The sequence below is a fragment of the Eurytemora carolleeae genome, unplaced genomic scaffold (genome assembly GCF_000591075.1).
Source record: "Eurytemora carolleeae unplaced genomic scaffold, Eaff_2.0 scaffold1781, whole genome shotgun sequence".
Classification (NCBI taxonomy): domain Eukaryota; kingdom Metazoa; phylum Arthropoda; class Copepoda; order Calanoida; family Temoridae; genus Eurytemora; species Eurytemora carolleeae.
In genome coordinates this window covers 1-16,900 of record NW_019397708.1, presented here as the reverse complement: position 1 = coordinate 16,900, position 16,900 = coordinate 1, and the positions used below count along the sequence as shown (strand labels likewise).

Genomic DNA, 16,900 nt, shown 5'->3' with positions numbered 1-16,900 from the left:
GACAATACAGTCCTGAAAGGTTGACCCGGCTCGGAAATTCAAATTTACTACGGCTGCCCGTGAATTGTTGACATCAGAGCAGTATTTAAAAAATTTTTGAAGCGCAAACACTTCCAATAATGAAAAAACAGTTAAAATACATTTATTTACAGATACCTGGAAAACCATGGGTAACTGAAGATAATTTGAAGTACAGGGCCGCCCTCTCAGCAACTATGAACTGTTTGTAAGATGAATGTGATACGACGGGAAGAAATAGTTAAGAGCTTAATTTATGATTTATTTTAAATATTGTATCTCACATCCCCTTTTACTTTATTTTGCATACACTTCCTTGACACAGTTTAAGTGGAAATTTTTCCAAAGTTCCAAGTAAAGGGAGTTTTCGCGAAAAATGAAAGAGGGTATAGGCTTATAACGAAAAATAATCGCTTTTGATCGCTCCTAATCTGAGTTATATCTGTTGCATCTATAAATGCATTGTATATAAAACAAATAACAAATATTATGAAATATTAACTTTATACGAATGCGTTTAAAATAATTAATGACTTTGATTTTTTTACGATCCTAGTCGTATATTTCGCAAATTTCTGAATTTGTATGGACGCTATAATGTTCTTAATACTAAGTCATTTTTAACAATTTTTTCCTTATAGACGCAACAGATAGGAGTGAGATTAGTAGTGATCAAAAGCGATTATTTTTCGCCGTAAGTCTATACCCCCTTTCATTTTTAGCGAAATCTCCCTTTAACACTTTTATGAGTAATGCGTGTTGAGGGGATTATGAATTATGTTGATTGACGTAAAGTATAAAAGATATGAATAAAGAATTAGTTTAAGATCTGCAGTCGTGAAGGAAGGTAAGAAAACATCTTTATCTTTATCTTTATACTTAACATTAAAAAGATTCGTACTCTGTATTTCTACCGGCCAAAAACGGAATTCTTCATAGGCATTTCTGATTTAAAAATAAAGCATGTGCATTGTGCAGATTTGTATGTAAACATATACTGTCCCTAAAACTTCAGAACTGAAATTTTCCTTTTTTTTAAAGAATGTTAGACCTCTCCCGATTTGGTTATTTAAGTATAATATAGATGAGGGGGGGAGGGCTGTTTTCCATCCCCACTCATTGATTTTTCACTGAGAGTTGAGATAGGTGAGTATGCTACAAATTTTCAATGCCTGCTCATTAAACAAATTTAGACCACTATCTTAAATAGTCAGGGTGCAAGGGAGGATGTAAAAAAAGTTCAAAAAGTATGTCGGAAAAATGTTCAAAAATAAATATTTTTACTTTTGACAAATATTAACATATGACACATGTTATTACATCCATTTTTCAATGGCTTTTTAAATATATTAAGTTTAGCCCCGTAGCTTAATTAATAAACAAGTTATTAACAATACTGATATTTTTGAAACACTGACCCATCGGTTGACTGTACTTCATCTACCCTACGTATCAAAAAAAAAATTTTTAGCAAAAATTGTTTACAACTATGATGTTGAAAAAGTTAGAAAAAACACAGGGTGGGGGGACTTCCCCCAATCGTTTAAGAGTTAAGCAGCATACCTCATGCAGTATATTTTACACTGTATTCTATGTAAACATACGCTGACATTCCTTCTAGAGTAATAAATCAAAACAGAAGTTAAATTCTTACGAGGAAGTCCAGTTTTGGTTGGTGGAAATACAGTGTAAAATTAAAATACTTGATTTGTATATTTTAACTAGGTTTTGAGACAGCTGTATACTAATTAAAAAAACACTAACATCTTATAAAAATAAAATGAGGCCTTAAATTTGAATTTATCATTGAAAAATCTGTAAACTTACGGGACCTGTCTTCTTTTTACTTTTTCATTTTTCACACATATGCTGATAAAAAAGTATAAAAAGTTTTGCCTCCTGGACCAAATTTTGATTGGAAGTCACAGGTTGCAGAACCAAACGGTTAAATTCGCAAGACGGGGTTAATGATGACTTAAGCCTCTATAAATAACGATTTAAAGAAATGATTTTTTTTCTTATTTCTAATTGTGTAAATGAAAATCCAATCTTTACGAAATCTCTGCGCGACCCAGACAAAGGTTTTCAGAGTCCTCATGTGAATAGGGTTGTTAACGTTTTAATTTTTCAGAAAAACGATCGTTTCGTTATGAAAACGACGACGAAAAATTGAAAACAAAACGATCGTTTTTTTTAAAAAGTTCGTTTTTTAAAAAAGGTCGCTTTTAAAACGATCGTTTTTCAAAACGCTCCTTCTTAAAAACGATCGTTTTTATAAAATTCGTCGTTTCGTGAACGATCGTTAACGACGACCCTTCGTTAACGATCGTTAACGACGGACCTTTGTTAATGATAGTTAACGACGACCCTTTGTTAACGATCGTTAACGACAACCCTTCGTTAACGATCGTTAACGACAACCCTTCGTTAACGATCGTTAACGACGACCCCTTTGTTAACGATCGTTAACGAAGAGAGGAAACCGACCTGAAGGGCATCTGTACTTATCATTGAGTAGTTTTTAAGAAAATATCAAGGAGTTTTAACTCCCCCACAACTGTTAAACTTCATGTAAGACGACATTCAATAAAGTTGCATGTAAGTTTTTTCCAAAAACGACCGTTTTGATATAGTTTGCCGTTTCGTTAACGATTGTCAACATAATTGTCAATAAGGAAATTTTTCAAAAACTATCGTTTTTTCAAAAACGATCCTTTGTTTTAAAAAACGATCCTTTTTTTTAAAAAACGATCGTTTTTTAAAAACAATCGTATAAAAAATGGTCGCAAATTGTTTTAATAAAAACGATCGTTTTCAAAAACGATCGCTATTCGTTTTCTAAAAGTTCAAAACGAGTGGGTCGTTTTTAAAAACGATAGCTTTTTCCGAAAACGAAACAAAAAACGATCGTTTAACGATCGTTTAACGATCGTTTAACGATCGTTCACAAAAACGATTAACAACCCTACATGTGAAACGAATTTCCTTTTAATCATTTAAACCATGATCTTTATATTTATTAGAACATGGCAACCCTGAGAATTTGTTTTTCTGTTCTCCTCCTTGTCCTGGGGTGAGTAAATAAAAATACAAAAATATTTTTACAATTCTTGCTTGTTTCTTAAAAAGATTTAAAAAAACTTTTCTGTTTCCCTTTTATGGTAGACATTGTACTAGCAAATGCTACACTAATAAAGTACTGGAATTTCGACTTTATTAAAGTAAATCTTTAAAATTTAGATACCAGGCACGATATGAGACCATTGGAGTTAAAAACGAGTTTTATCATTTGCATAGGATGCATAGATGCATAGATGCATAGTTATAAGAAATATATACAAGTTTATATACGGCTGCATAGGATGCATAGATGCATAGACTCTTATAAAAAAATACATACAAGTTTATATACTGCTGCAAAGGATGCATAGCATAGATGCGTAGACTTTTATAAGAAATATTATTATTCAAATCTTTATTGGGTCAAATGTCAGACAGAAATTAGCAATAATGATCACAATTAATTTAATAAGATTAAAAACTTTTTAGTTCAGATTAAGTAGCGTTTCACTAAATAATATAATTAAAGACATTTGAGTTAAAAAGTTTGGTATTAATATTAGTATTAATAACAAATAATTCTCAAAAAAGACTAGCACTAGGAATTATGAGATCAAAATCAGTAATGTAAAAAATTTAAAATAAAAATCTTTAGTAAAATAAACATTTTAATCACATGGGGCGACTAAAACTTTGTCAACTTTGGCCTGTGGTAATTTAGGCTTTAATCCATTTTCAAAACACCACATGGTATAACAATTTCTTGCCTTCACAAGACAATGCAAAAAGAAATGATGATGTCGACTTTTACGACAACCAAAGAATTAACAAAAAAAGCTTTCGTAAATTCCATACATATTATTATTATTATTAAAATTTATTAAAACCTATAAATATTCAAAGTGCCTTGTTCGTAGAGAGTTTTTCTAAACTCTTTGAAGCTGGAAAAGATATCAATAGGAATATATATAGGATATGCAACTTTTGGTTTGTCATAGGATCTTACTTTTCCTCTCCAACCCTATAACATAATAAAAAAGATTAATTTAAAACAGAGTACAAGAGCATTCGTGAAGGGGGGGAAAACATACAGCTTTTTATATAAAATGATAAAATGGAAATAAAAAAATATAATCGTAAAGCGATTCCTAAAGTTCCAATTTGAGCCCGAATGTCTCAAATGTCTTTAATTATATTATTTAGTGAAACGCTACTTAATCTGAACTAAAAAGTTTTTAATCTTATTAAATTAATTGTGATCATTATTGCTAATTTCTGTCTGACATTTGACCTAATAAAGATTTGAATAATAATATTTCTTATAAAAGTCTACGCATCTATGCTATGCATCCTTTGCAGCAGTATGTAAACTTGTATGTATTTTCTTATAAGAGTCTATGCATCTATGCATCCTATGCAGCCGTATATAAACTTTTATATATTTCCTTATATAAGTCTATGCATCTATGCATCCTATGCAGCTGTATATAAACTTGTATATATTTCTTATATAAGTCTATGCATACTATGCATATATGCATCCTAGGCAGCCGTATATAAACTTGTATATATTTCTTATATAAGTCTATGCCTCTATGCATCCTATGCAGCAGTTTATAAACATGTATTTTCTTATATAAGTCTATGCATCTATGCATCTATGCATCCTATGCAGCCATATATAAACTTGTATATATTTCTTATATAAGTCTATGCATCTATGCATCCTATGCAGCTGTATATAAACTTGTATATATTTCTTATATAAGTCTATGCCTCTATGCATCCTATGCAGCCGTTTATAAACATGTATTTTCTTATTTAAGTCTATGCATCTATGCATCTATGCATCCTATGCAGCCGTATATAAACTTGTTTATATTTCTTATATAAGTCTATGCATCTATGCATCCTATGCATCCTATGCAGCCGTATATAAACTTGTATATATTTCTTATACAAGTCTATGCATCTATGCATCCTATGCATCCTATGCAGCCGTATATAAACTTGTTTATATTTTCTTATACAAGTCTATGCATCCTATGCAGCCATATATAAACTTTTATATATTTCTTATATAAGTCTATGCATCTATGCATCCTATGCTTCATGGTATATATGAATATATGACGTTAACGATATATAAAATGTATATAAACTATGCATCTATGCATCCTATGCATTTAAAAAAGGGTATTATTATTCCTATGGTCTCATATTAGACCTCTAATGCATAATTCATAAAAATTATTATTATTATCTCCACTTTATCATTGATATTATATCTTTAAAATTTAGATCATAATTCATAAAAATTATTATTATTATCTCCACTTTATCATTGATAGTATATCTTTAAAATTTAGTTCATAATTCATAAAAATTATTATTATTATCTCCACTTTATCATTGATATTATATCTTTAAAATTTAGATCATAATTCATAAAAATTATTATTATTATCTCCACTTTATCATTGATAGTATATCTTTAAAATTTAGATCATAATTCATGAAAAATATTATTATTATCTCCACTTTATCATTGATAGTATATCTTTAAAATTTAGATCATAATTCATGAAAAATATTATTATTATCTCCACTTTATCATTGATAGTATATCTTTAAAATTTAGATCATAATTCATGAAAAATATTATTATTATCTCCACTTTATCATTGATAGTATATCTTTAAAATTTAGATCATAATTCATGAAAAATATTATTATTATCTCCACTTTATCATTGATAGTATATCTTTAAAATTTAGATCATAATTCATGAAAAATATTATTATTATCTCCACTTTATCATTGATAGTATATCTTTAAAATTTAGATCATAATTCATGAAAAATATTATTATTATCTCCACTTTATCATTGATAGTATATCTTTAAAATTTAGATCATAATTCATGAAAAATATTATTATTATCTCCACTTTTATCAATAATTTTCTTATTATCATTAATCTTATGCTGGTTATAATAATTTGTTTGCTTTTTTTATTGATATAATTAAATTTTATTTATTTGAAATTAAAACCATAAATCATGAAATCATAAATTCCATAAATATCATTATTAATCATTTCTATCATTAACAAATGATCAATTTAAAAAATATATATTTTTAGCACTTAATTAAGATTTTTATTCAAAACGGAACTTAGTTCTTACCACGAACTGAAAGTGTCTAATGCCTATATATTTGCAACCTAAAAGTTTAAACCTTTGATATTTCAAACTTATCTAGGGTGCACGCCATTGGGTTGCAAAGATTAGAAAATCCGAGTTTGTGGCAAATTCATTTTTTTTTATTAGTTTTCAATCAAAGCAAAAAATTAAAAAATTGTTGATGCTTAGGGTGTTCGGTCAAGAAGAGTGTGAGAGTACTTTCCCTGATGGAACAGATTGCTCTGTTGTAAGTATAAATTAAACCTTTTAACCATTTACAAACGACACGCCACTATTGGCATGCAAACCGGAACTGAGTTAGTTTTTGCAACAAACTCTGATTTTAAATCCCTATATCTCTAAAACCCGATGTCGCAGACCTTTGATATTTAAAACTATGCGTTCTGTCAGATCAAATATTCAAAGTTTGAAATATCCAGGGGTTACACCGGCCATCAGGTTGGAAAGATATAGGGATTAGAAAAATAGATTTTGTGGTAAAACCTCAATTTATTAAATGGATTCTGAATGATCCCCTAGAAGATAGTTATCTAACAACTAATTTTGTTTAGCTTCTGGTATCATATTACTATTTAATCTGTGGGCGTGAATGGATTGAACTTTGCCTAAACCTGGAACCTTGTTTAACCAATCAATCTAATCAATCAATTAATCAATCAAAATTATCGGATTACTCAATATTACTGGTTTATAACATTTTTACAAGACAGGCATTTAATATATTTAAACAATTTCATACCAATCAGATTTTTGCCTTAGCCATATTGTGACTTTATGTTTATATTAATTGTTTTTCTGCCTCGTACCCCGCTAAATTTTCGGAAACAATCCCTTTCTTAGGACTCTACACACGTTATGGAAGATCTAGAGGATTGTTCCTCATTTTGGAAATGTTCTAACGACGACTGCCCAAAGAAAACAAAGGTTCGTCCATAAAATTATATAAACCTTTGCGTAGATATTTCAAACTTTTTTGTAAATAAATTATTGAATACCAATCAATTAATCAATTTATCATGTCCCAGCCAGAAACTTTTTCTCTTTCGAGAAATTTAAATTTAATTATTAGAACTAATATTGAATTTTCTACTTTTGCATCAAGAGAACTTCTTCTAAAAACAAAATCAAAACTAATTAGTTTTAAGCCAGAAAAATTAGAATATCTTATTCATACTTGAATTGACAATGAACTTCAAGGCCAGCATTATACTTTAGAAAATCGGAAATGCCTCTTTGTAAATAAAAGGTTACTTAAAATAACAATTTTACAGCCCATTCAATACTTCTAAATATTTCAGTGTGAGAGAAATTACTTGTTCAATACTCAGACCAAAACCTGCACTTCAAACACAATGGTAATCTATTTCAATGATAAATAAACAGAACAAAATAGGGATCAGCAATAAACAATGGAATTGTCGTCTTTGTATTTTCTTTCATGCAGAATGCCTTTGGGTTCCTGCGCTTAAATTGAAAAAGAAACGAAAACAAAACGGAAGAAAAAACTTAATACAAGGTAGTTTTTGGTAGAGCTGGGCAAAGTTCCGTTAACGAAACGAAGGCTTTTGAAAATTATCGGAAGAGTCTGTTAACGAACGGTAATTTTTAAACCGTTAAAAAACAGGTTAGCCGTTTTAGAAAAAAATAACGGTTAAAAACGTTAACTAAACAACTAAAAACGGTGAATTTCATTATTTTCTGATAAACATTGCATGAATTTAAATTTTTAAAAAAGTTTTACGCGTTCTAATGTTTTAAAGGTTGTTTTCTCTGTTTATAAACTGTAAACGAAACCTTTTTGCCGTTTACACCATTAATACTGTAAAATACTGTTAACTCCGAAAATAAAATTAAGATCGTTCACTAACGGTAATTTAAAAAAAAGGAAAATGCCGTAAAAGGAACGAATGTTCCTTTCTTATCTTTGGAACATAACCGTATTTGAAACAGCTATAGAAAAATTTGGAACGTTGCCATCCCTAGTTTTTGGACGACAGTGTTTAAGACAAACTTTCATTAGTTTATTGGTGAAACCCAAAATGATAGGAAAAACTATCGTTTTTGTAAACAATATCCATATCCCTACCGTGTATCCTATATTAAGGTGGATTGTGGGGAGAGACCCTGCCTGGATCCAATGCATTGTCCCTCAGAGCATCCAACAACTACTCCTACTCCTGAAACTACTACTAATACTTGTGACCATTCTTTTGATTGTGTTGCAGCAGGAGATGGATGGTAAGTAAATTGATTGATTATCAAATGGATTAATTGATTATCAAGTGAATTGATTTATTATCAAGTGGTTTGATTGAATTTCAAGTAAATTGATTGATTATCAAATGGATTGATTAATTATCAAGTTTATTGATTGATTATCAAGCGAATTGATTTATTATCAAGTGGCTTGATTGAATTTCAAATAAATTGATTGATTATCAAATGGATTGATTAATTATCAAGTTTATTGATTTATTATCAAGTAGTTTGATTAATTATCAAGTGAATCTATTTATTATCAAATGGATTGATTGATTATCAAGTTTATTGATTGATCATTGAGTGGATTGATTATCTATAAAGTGATTTAATTGATTTTAAACTAATTTAATTGATTTTCAAGTGATTTGATTGATTTTCAAGTGTAATTATTGATTATCATGTGGATTGATTTATAATCAAGTGGATTGGTTGATCATAATGTTTATTGAGTGATCATAAAGTGGATTGATTGATTGATTTTCAAATGACTTAAAATTGATTATCAAGTGGAATAATTAATAATTGTTTAGAATTATTAATTGATTAAATTAAAATTGATTACATTAGTTGTGATCATAATTTAAAGATAATAACATTTTTGAAAAAAAGAAACACTCTCTTTAATTTTTGGAAAGAAGGAACACTCTCTTTAATTTTTGAAAGAAAGGAACACTCTCTTTAATTTTTGAAAAAAAGGAACACTCTCTTTAATTTTTGAAAGAAAGGAACACTCTCTTTAATTTTTGAAAAAAAGGAACACTCTCTTTAATTTTTGAAAAAAAGGAACACTCTCTTTAATTTTTGAAAAAAAGGAACACTCTCTTTAATTTTTGAAAAAAAGGAACACTCCCTTTAATTTTTGAAAAAAAGGAACACTCTCTTTAATTTTTGAAAAAAAGGAACACTCTCTTTAATTTTTGAAAAAAGGAACACTCCCTTTAATTTTTGAAAAAAAGGAACACTCTCTTTAATTTTTTCTTCCAAGGTTTGCCGATGAGTTTAACTGTAGAAAATATTGGCACTGTTTCGGTGGTGTAGGCGATCACAGTATTTGTCCGCAGGGACAACTATTCGACCCTGTTCATGTCTGGTGTGATTGGGCGGATAGGGTGGAGTGTGGAGATAGGTAATATATATAGATTTATCTTTAAGTTTTGGTTTTGCAACCATATTTTAACTCTTGTTTGTAAAAGAATTGAAAACTAATATTACATTTTTTGGAATTCTGAGAATCATTGCAGTATTTTGGAACAAAATCCAGCAAACGTTTATTCTTTATAATATTAAAGTCGGTATTACTCAAGGTAATAACGCAAGGAAAGTTAATTATGGTCGCGTATACTCTGCGTACATATTGAAACCAGTTCTCTCTGGGCGGAATTTGTAAACAAGAATAGATGCATCAGTGTTTGCCTGGTATCCGAGGAGGATTAAGACATTTAATTTTGATAATTTTGAAAAATCATATAATAGTTTCCTATGACCAGAATATTTCATAGATTATTTTTGTGAAAATTGATTCCATTCCATGTCAGGCTATGACATCCGTTTTGTGTTTACTTTGCCGCCCAACGACAGTACATTGCAGTACAAAAAATGCGTAAATCTCTTAAATAACTTTCCTTGCATTAGTACCTTGGAATTACTTATCCTCAATAGTGCATATTTCGTAATTAAACAAAAATACTAAATTTGTTGTATTTAATATTGTTTACATGTAGACCTATTTGTGGAGTTTGTGATGATGATTGTGAAACAACAACCTCACATAAACCAACAACATGGGGACCAACAACTACACAGTAGGATTATTATTATTAATATTATCATTGATATAAACGGTGAGAACCTGAAAACTGTAGAATAGGAACATGACATTAAAGAAATAATTAAGTGTATTTGATGCTGTTATCAGTAAATAGGTTACTTGTGACTTTTAAAATCATACATTTGTCTGTTTACAGTGCACTTTTGCAGTGTCTCATGTTTATTTGAATTTTTAAAGAGATAATTTGAGTCCATACATCGTCTTCTTAGAGCTTTCTGATTCTCACTTTACAGCAACTGATTTCTTGTCTCAAACTCTAATTTTTTAATCCTTAAATTTCAGCAACCTCAGATGGAATTTAAAGAATTTGAGCCGCGGTTTAAATCTGCCAAAACCCAGTTTAAGTTAAGCGCCGGCTTAAATCTTGAAACATTTGATACAATTTCAAGTGGAACCAACAATATTCAAGCCGCGGCTTGAATTTAAACCGCCGCTCAAATTCTTTAAATTCGGCCACTGATTTCATACATCTTAGAAATATAAACTATGCAGATTATATGCTGGTTTTAATTTAAAAAATCTAGGGATAACTACATTTTAAGTTCAAAATCGTAATTTATGATTTAATTTTCAACTTTATTTTATTATGTCAATATTTTGTCCTCGTTGTTGTATTCAGTATAGTTCCAGTTAGCTTGCATGCGTAGTATTCTTTTGGTTTCCTGTAGGAACTGTAGTCTTTTTTAAAGATTCCTGTAAGCATGTGGAGTTTTCTTAGGGTTTCCTGGAATCAATATAGTTTTATCAGAGGTTTCTTTAACCATGTGTAGTTTTTTTAGGAATTCCTGTAAGCAATATTGTTTTTATCAGAGGTTTCTTTAACAATGTGTAGTTTTCTTAGGGATTCCTGTAAGCAGTATAGTTTCTATCAGAGGTTTCTTTAATAATGTGTAGTTTTCTTAGGGATTCCTGTAAGCATGTGTAGTTTTTTTAGGGATTCCTGTAAGCATGTGTGGTTTTTTTAGGGATTCCTGTAAGCATGTGTAGTTTTTTAGGGATTCCTGTAGGCATGTGTAGTCTTTTTAGGGATTTATGTAAGCATGTGTAGTTTTTTAAAGAGATTTATGTAAGCATGTGTAATTTTTTTTAGGGATTCCTGTAAGCATGTGTAGTTTTTTAGGGATTCCTGTAAGCATGTGTAGTTTTTTAGTAATGTGTAGTTTTTTAGGGATTCCTGTAAGCATGTGTAGTTTTTTTAGTGATTCCTGTAAGCATGTGTAGTTTTTTAGGGATTCCTGTAAGTATGTGTAGTTTTTTAGGGATTCCTGCAAGCATGTGTAGTTTTTTTAGGGATTCCTGTAAGCATGTGTAATTTTTTAGGTATTCCTGTAGCTGTAAGCATGTGTAGCTTTCTTAGGGGTTCCTGTAAGCAGTATAGTTTTCATCAGAGGTTTCTTTAACTATGTATAGTTTTTTTAGGCATTCCTGTAAGCATGTGTAGTTTTTAGGGATTCATGTAAGCATTGTAGTTTTTTTAGGGATTCCTGCAAGCATGTGTAGTTTTTTAGGGATTCCTGTAAGCATTTATTTTCTATTCAGGGTTTCCTATAAACATCTGAATTCAAGGGTTCTTAGATTGTGTATTGTATTTAGAGGTTCCTGTAAGCATATTTATTTTATTCAGGGGTTCCTGTAAGCATATGAATTTTATTCAGAGGTTCCTGTAAGCATGTGTATTTTATTCAGGGGTTCCTGTAAGCATATGTATTTTATTCAGAGGTTCCTGTAAGCATGTGTATTTTATTCAGGGATTCCTGTAAGCATGTGTATTTTATTCAGGGGTTCCTGTAAGCATGTGTATTTTATTCAGGGGTTCCTGTAAGCATGTGTATTTTATTCAGGGGTTCCTGTAAGCATGTGTATTTTATTCAGGGTTTCCTGTAAGCATGTGTATTTTATTCAGGGGTTCCTGTAAGCATGTGTATTTTATTTAGGGGTTCCTGTAAGTATATGAATTTTATTCAGGGGTTCCTGTAAGCATATGAATTTTATTCAGAGGTTCCTGTAAGCATGTGTATTTTATTCAGGGATTCCTGTAAGCAAATGAATTTTATTCAGGGGTTCCTGTAAGCATATGAATTTTATTCAGAGTTTCCTGTAAGCATATGAATTTTATTCAGGAGTTCCTGTAAGCATGTGTATTCAGGGGTTCCTGTAAGCATGTGTATTTTATTTAGGGGTTCCTGTAAACATGTGTATTCAGGGGTTCCTGTAAGCATATGAATTTTATTCAGGAGTTCCTGTAAGCATGTGTATTTTATTCAGGGGTTCCTATAAACATGTGTATTCAGGGGTTCCTGTAAGCATGTGTATTTTATTTAGGGGTTCCTGTAAACATGTGTATTCAGGGGTTCCTGTAAGCATATGAATTTTATTCAGGAGTTCCTGTAAGCATGTGTATTTTATTCAGGGGTTCCTATAAACATGTGTATTCAGGGGTTCCTGTAAGCATATGAGTTTTATTCAGGGGTTCCTGTAAGCATATAAATTTTATTCAGAGGTTCCTGTAAGCATATGAATTTTATTCAGGGGTTCCTGTAAGCATATGTATTTATTCAGGGGTGTAAGCATGTGTATTCAGGGGTTCCTGTAAGCATGTGTATTTTATTCAGGGGTTCCTGTAAACATGTGTATTCAGGGGTTCCTATAGCATATGAATTTTATTCAGGAGTTCCTGTAAGCATGTGTATTTTATTCAGGGGTTCCTATAAACATGTGTATTCAGGGGTTCCTGTAAGCTTATGAGTTTTATTCAGGGGTTCCTGTAGGCATATGAATTTTATTCAGAGGTTCCTGTAAGCAATTGTATTTTATTCAGGGATTCTTGTAAGCATGTGTATTTTATTCAGGGATTCCTGTAAGCATGTGTATTTTATTCAGGGGTTCCTGTAAGCATATGAATTTTATTCAGGGGTTCCTGTAAGCATATGTATTTATTCAGGGGTTCCTGTAAGCATGTGTATTCAGGGGTTCCTGTAAGCATATGAATTTTATTCAGGGGTTCCTGTAAGCATGTGTGTAAAGAAGATGGTCTCTTCTCTGAAGGATGTTGTGAAAACACTTTTTGTCAGGAACAGAATACAAACAGAATGTTTATAAAAACCTTCAATTTAGGTTCGAGTCTTCGCCACAAACTCATTTCTTCTAATCCATATATCTTTGCAACCTGATGGTATAACTCTTTAACATTTTTAACTTATATTTGTTGATCTAACAGAAATCCTTGGAGTTTGAAATGTTTAAGGTCTACGACTTTAGGTTACAAAGATATAGGGATTGGAAAATTAGAGTTTGTGAAAAGACTCAATTCCTTTAAGAGAAAAATGGAAAATCGTTTTTAATGTTAATCCACCTTATCTTAGAAAATATTCCTAGAAGAAGTTTTTAGCTTAATTCAGGGGGCATTAGTTCCAAAACTAACACTTATCCCATTTTTTTGGGATCCCGGCCCATATCCTGATTAAAAGTCAATATTAAAAACTATAACCAGCATCTTATTAAACATGGCGAGGACAGCAATTCCCATGAACTTTTTAAAAAAATCAAAATTATAATAGAGTTCTTTTTATATTAAATTTTTTGACCGCTTTCAAGACAATGTCAGGTTTTCCATTTTCGAAAATATCCTAAATTTGAGACATTGTCGCTATAGAGTTTTAGCCATTTTTTATAAGTATTTGGTGTAATTTTGTTCTAATCGTCTTGGATTTAAAGATAACTTGAAAAAGAAAACTTTGCAGTTCTGACCCATTTCTAACACTCAGTGTTAGAAATGGGTAAAGTGTTAGTTTTGGAACTAATATCTAGGGCTGGGCACGTTCCGACTTTTTTGAAATCGTTCCGTTCCGTTCCGTTCTAGAACGAGGGCCTTCAGCTAAATAGTTCCGTTCTCGTTCCTCTTTTTTTTATCGTTCCGTTCTCGTTCTGTTCCGTCCCGTTCCGTTCCGTTCTGAGTAGAAGAACGGTCTTCCCGTTCCGTTCCGTTCTTGGCGTTTGTTTTTTTTCGGAACGATGGGATCGTTCTTGATCGTTCCGTTCGTTCTCGGCAAAGAACGATCGTTCCACCGTTAACGCGCCCAGCCCTACTAATATCCCCTGTAATTGCAATATTTATGCTTAAACAAATACATCTGAGCAAATTAAATTAATTTCTACTCGTTCAAATCCAGTACCAGGAAATCACTTACAACAGATGAAGTTGAAATTTTGTTTCTTTTTACGATCTTATTTTATAACAATTTTAAACATTTCCGACAATTAAAGACCTATAATGCGATCAACTCTAAATTCATAATTTTCTTTTAATTTTCACTTTTTATATGTATTTCTGGATTAGTGTTTTGGTGGAATTGGCTACGTTCAACATTGTGAAACAAATCTAGTATTTAATGATGTAACACATACATGTGATTTTCAATTTAACGTACCCTGCTGCAATGCACACTTCTTAAAAAGTTATATTCTTAAAAAATAAATTAATTTTTATAGACAGAAAAAGTACATTAGTTTAGCTTTATGAAACTTATTGCATTTAAATTCAATGTTGTAACTTTGCAAGTTTTAAAATAGTATTTTTCCATAGATTAGTCATATTTGATTTGAAGATTACTTAATCATATTTAAACTAATTTCTTATCTTAATTTTATTACGCATAAAATACACAACATTTTAAAGTATAAAGTTTAAAATAATAGTTAATTTTTTAACAAAAAGTTAGCTGATTAGTAAAATGCACTGAGTTTGATCAATTTCGATTATAGCGAATTCATATCCTGTTAAGTATTTGATCAACATTTGATCAGCATTTGATCAGCATTTGATCAGCATTTGATCAGCATTTGACAAGTATTTGAACAGTATTTTATCAGTTTTCGATCAGTATTTGATCAACAAAACAGCAATTGATCAGTATCCGATGAGTTAGGATCAGTATTTGAACTTTTCACCACTTGATAATACAATATACATATATAAACAATAAATGAAATACAATTTTAATCAGATTTTGACATTATATAATATCAATATGATTATAAAAATTGAATAAAGTTTGATTAAGAATTACAAATCACTAAATGAACAATATTTCGAAACTGTTAAGCACTGAATCATTTATTTATTGAATTGATCAGTCCTTGATCATCCTTGATAAATCTTGATCCACCTTGATCAATCTTGATAATCGATTGATCAGTTTTTGATCATTACTTATTCAGTTCTTGATCATTCACTGATCAGCAATTAATCATAATCTGATTATCACTTGATCATACACAGGTCAGCACTTGATCATACACTGATCAGCACTTGATCATACACTGATCAGCACTGGATCATACACTGATCAAAACTTGATCATAAAATGATCAGCACTGGATCATACACTGATCAACACTTGATCCTACACTGATCAGCACTTGATCACACACTGATCAGCACTTGATCATACACTAATCAGTACTCGATCATACACTGATTAGCCCTTGATCATACTCTGATTAGCAATTGGTCATACACTGATTAGCACTTGGTCATACACTGATTAGTAATTGATCATATATTGACCAGCAATTGATCATACACTGATCTGCACTTGATCATACACTGATCAGCAATAGATCATACACTGATCAGCACTTGATCCTTCACTGATTAGCACTTGATCATACACGAATCATTATTTGATCTTACACTGATCAGCAATTGATCATCAATTGATCAGCACTTGATCATCAATTGATCATCATTTGATCATCAATTGATCAGCACTTGATCATCAATTGATCATCATTTGATCATCAATTGATCAGCACTTTATCATAACTTTGATCGCACCTCCAGCTCCCGTTTTAGCGGTTTCAAATGCTTTAACAGTTTCTTCCAGGGTAAACCTGAAATATAAAAAAAGTATGAAAGAAAAAAAGCTAAGAAATTATGTTAAGAATGGATGATTTGAAGATGTAGTGTTTTAATCTGAAAAAAATATGTTTAATCTAAATTACGAGATAGCATAAGTAATTTAATTATACCTGTGGGTGATTAACGGTTTAACATCTACCCTACCACTCGCTACCATTTCTATAGCTGTTGGATAACAGTTCGCGTACCTAGTTCAAATTAGACATTTATCTAGATACAGGGTTACCCACAAAGGATGATGCTTTAATGAAGACCTAAAATGCTCCAACCAACAATTTGAAGAATAAATTTGGTCTTCTGTCTAAAATAAAGGGAGAGCGACCTCAGAATCATGAAAAAGAAAACAAAGTTAATGGCATTCAAGAATAACCATTTTTTTGAATTTGGCAAAAATATATCCCGAGTAGAATCTTAGAGTCGGGAACCTAGTCTTAGGCGCCGGGCCGACTTTCTCCGACCCTCTGTTTTTGGAAAAAAATATCAAATTTCACCAAATATATGTAATATGAGCAAAAACCATTAAAATATTTGAGCATTCCTCTCCCCATCCCTTTCTTCAAGCACCCCTCCATATGTCCCAACCCCAGTTTCTGCTGTTTCCCCCCAA

General features: G+C 30.9%; 2 protein-coding genes across 7 annotated transcripts; one reads left to right on the top strand and one right to left on the bottom strand.

Annotated features, from left to right (window-relative positions):
- The first annotated feature begins 216 nt into the window (after nt 1-216).
- Nucleotides 217-14,875, top strand: LOC111715585 (peritrophin-44). 6 transcript variants are annotated; one of them, XM_023490944.1, is made up of 10 exons: nt 217-258; nt 3,042-3,091; nt 6,452-6,509; nt 7,124-7,207; nt 7,582-7,638; nt 8,388-8,521; nt 9,531-9,671; nt 10,267-10,347; nt 13,372-13,444; nt 14,710-14,875. In XM_023490944.1, the coding sequence occupies exons 1-10, from the start codon at nt 232-234 to the stop codon at nt 14,845-14,847; spliced, it is 843 nt and encodes a 280-aa protein (XP_023346712.1). In that variant the 5' UTR covers nt 217-231; the 3' UTR covers nt 14,848-14,875. The 6 variants fall into 6 exon arrangements, with proteins under 6 accessions (XP_023346712.1, XP_023346715.1, XP_023346714.1 ...); XM_023490947.1 differs by lacking the exons at nt 13,372-13,444; nt 14,710-14,875 and adding exons at nt 12,494-12,527; nt 12,665-12,691; XM_023490945.1 differs by lacking the exon at nt 217-258 and adding an exon at nt 837-865.
- A 197-nt stretch (nt 14,876-15,072) lies between these two features.
- Nucleotides 15,073-16,481, bottom strand: LOC111715586 (sorbitol dehydrogenase; the record flags this gene model as incomplete). The annotated part of the gene is given in 2 exon segments (XM_023490950.1): nt 15,073-16,265; nt 16,404-16,481. Coding segments are annotated over 2 exon segments (163 nt in total), but the record flags the coding sequence as incomplete, so codon positions are not given.
- Nucleotides 16,482-16,900: the final 419 nt, after the last annotated feature.

Excerpts from the sequence above, each read along its gene's own strand:
- LOC111715585 (XM_023490944.1), top strand. The coding sequence starts at position 232 with ATGAATGTGATACGACGGGAAGAAATA. Across the intron at positions 8,522-9,530 it reads GTTGCAGCAGGAGATGGATG|GTTTGCCGATGAGTTTAACT; the intron begins GTAAGTAAATTG and ends TTTTCTTCCAAG. Across the intron at positions 9,672-10,266 it reads AGGGTGGAGTGTGGAGATAG|ACCTATTTGTGGAGTTTGTG; the intron begins GTAATATATATA and ends GTTTACATGTAG.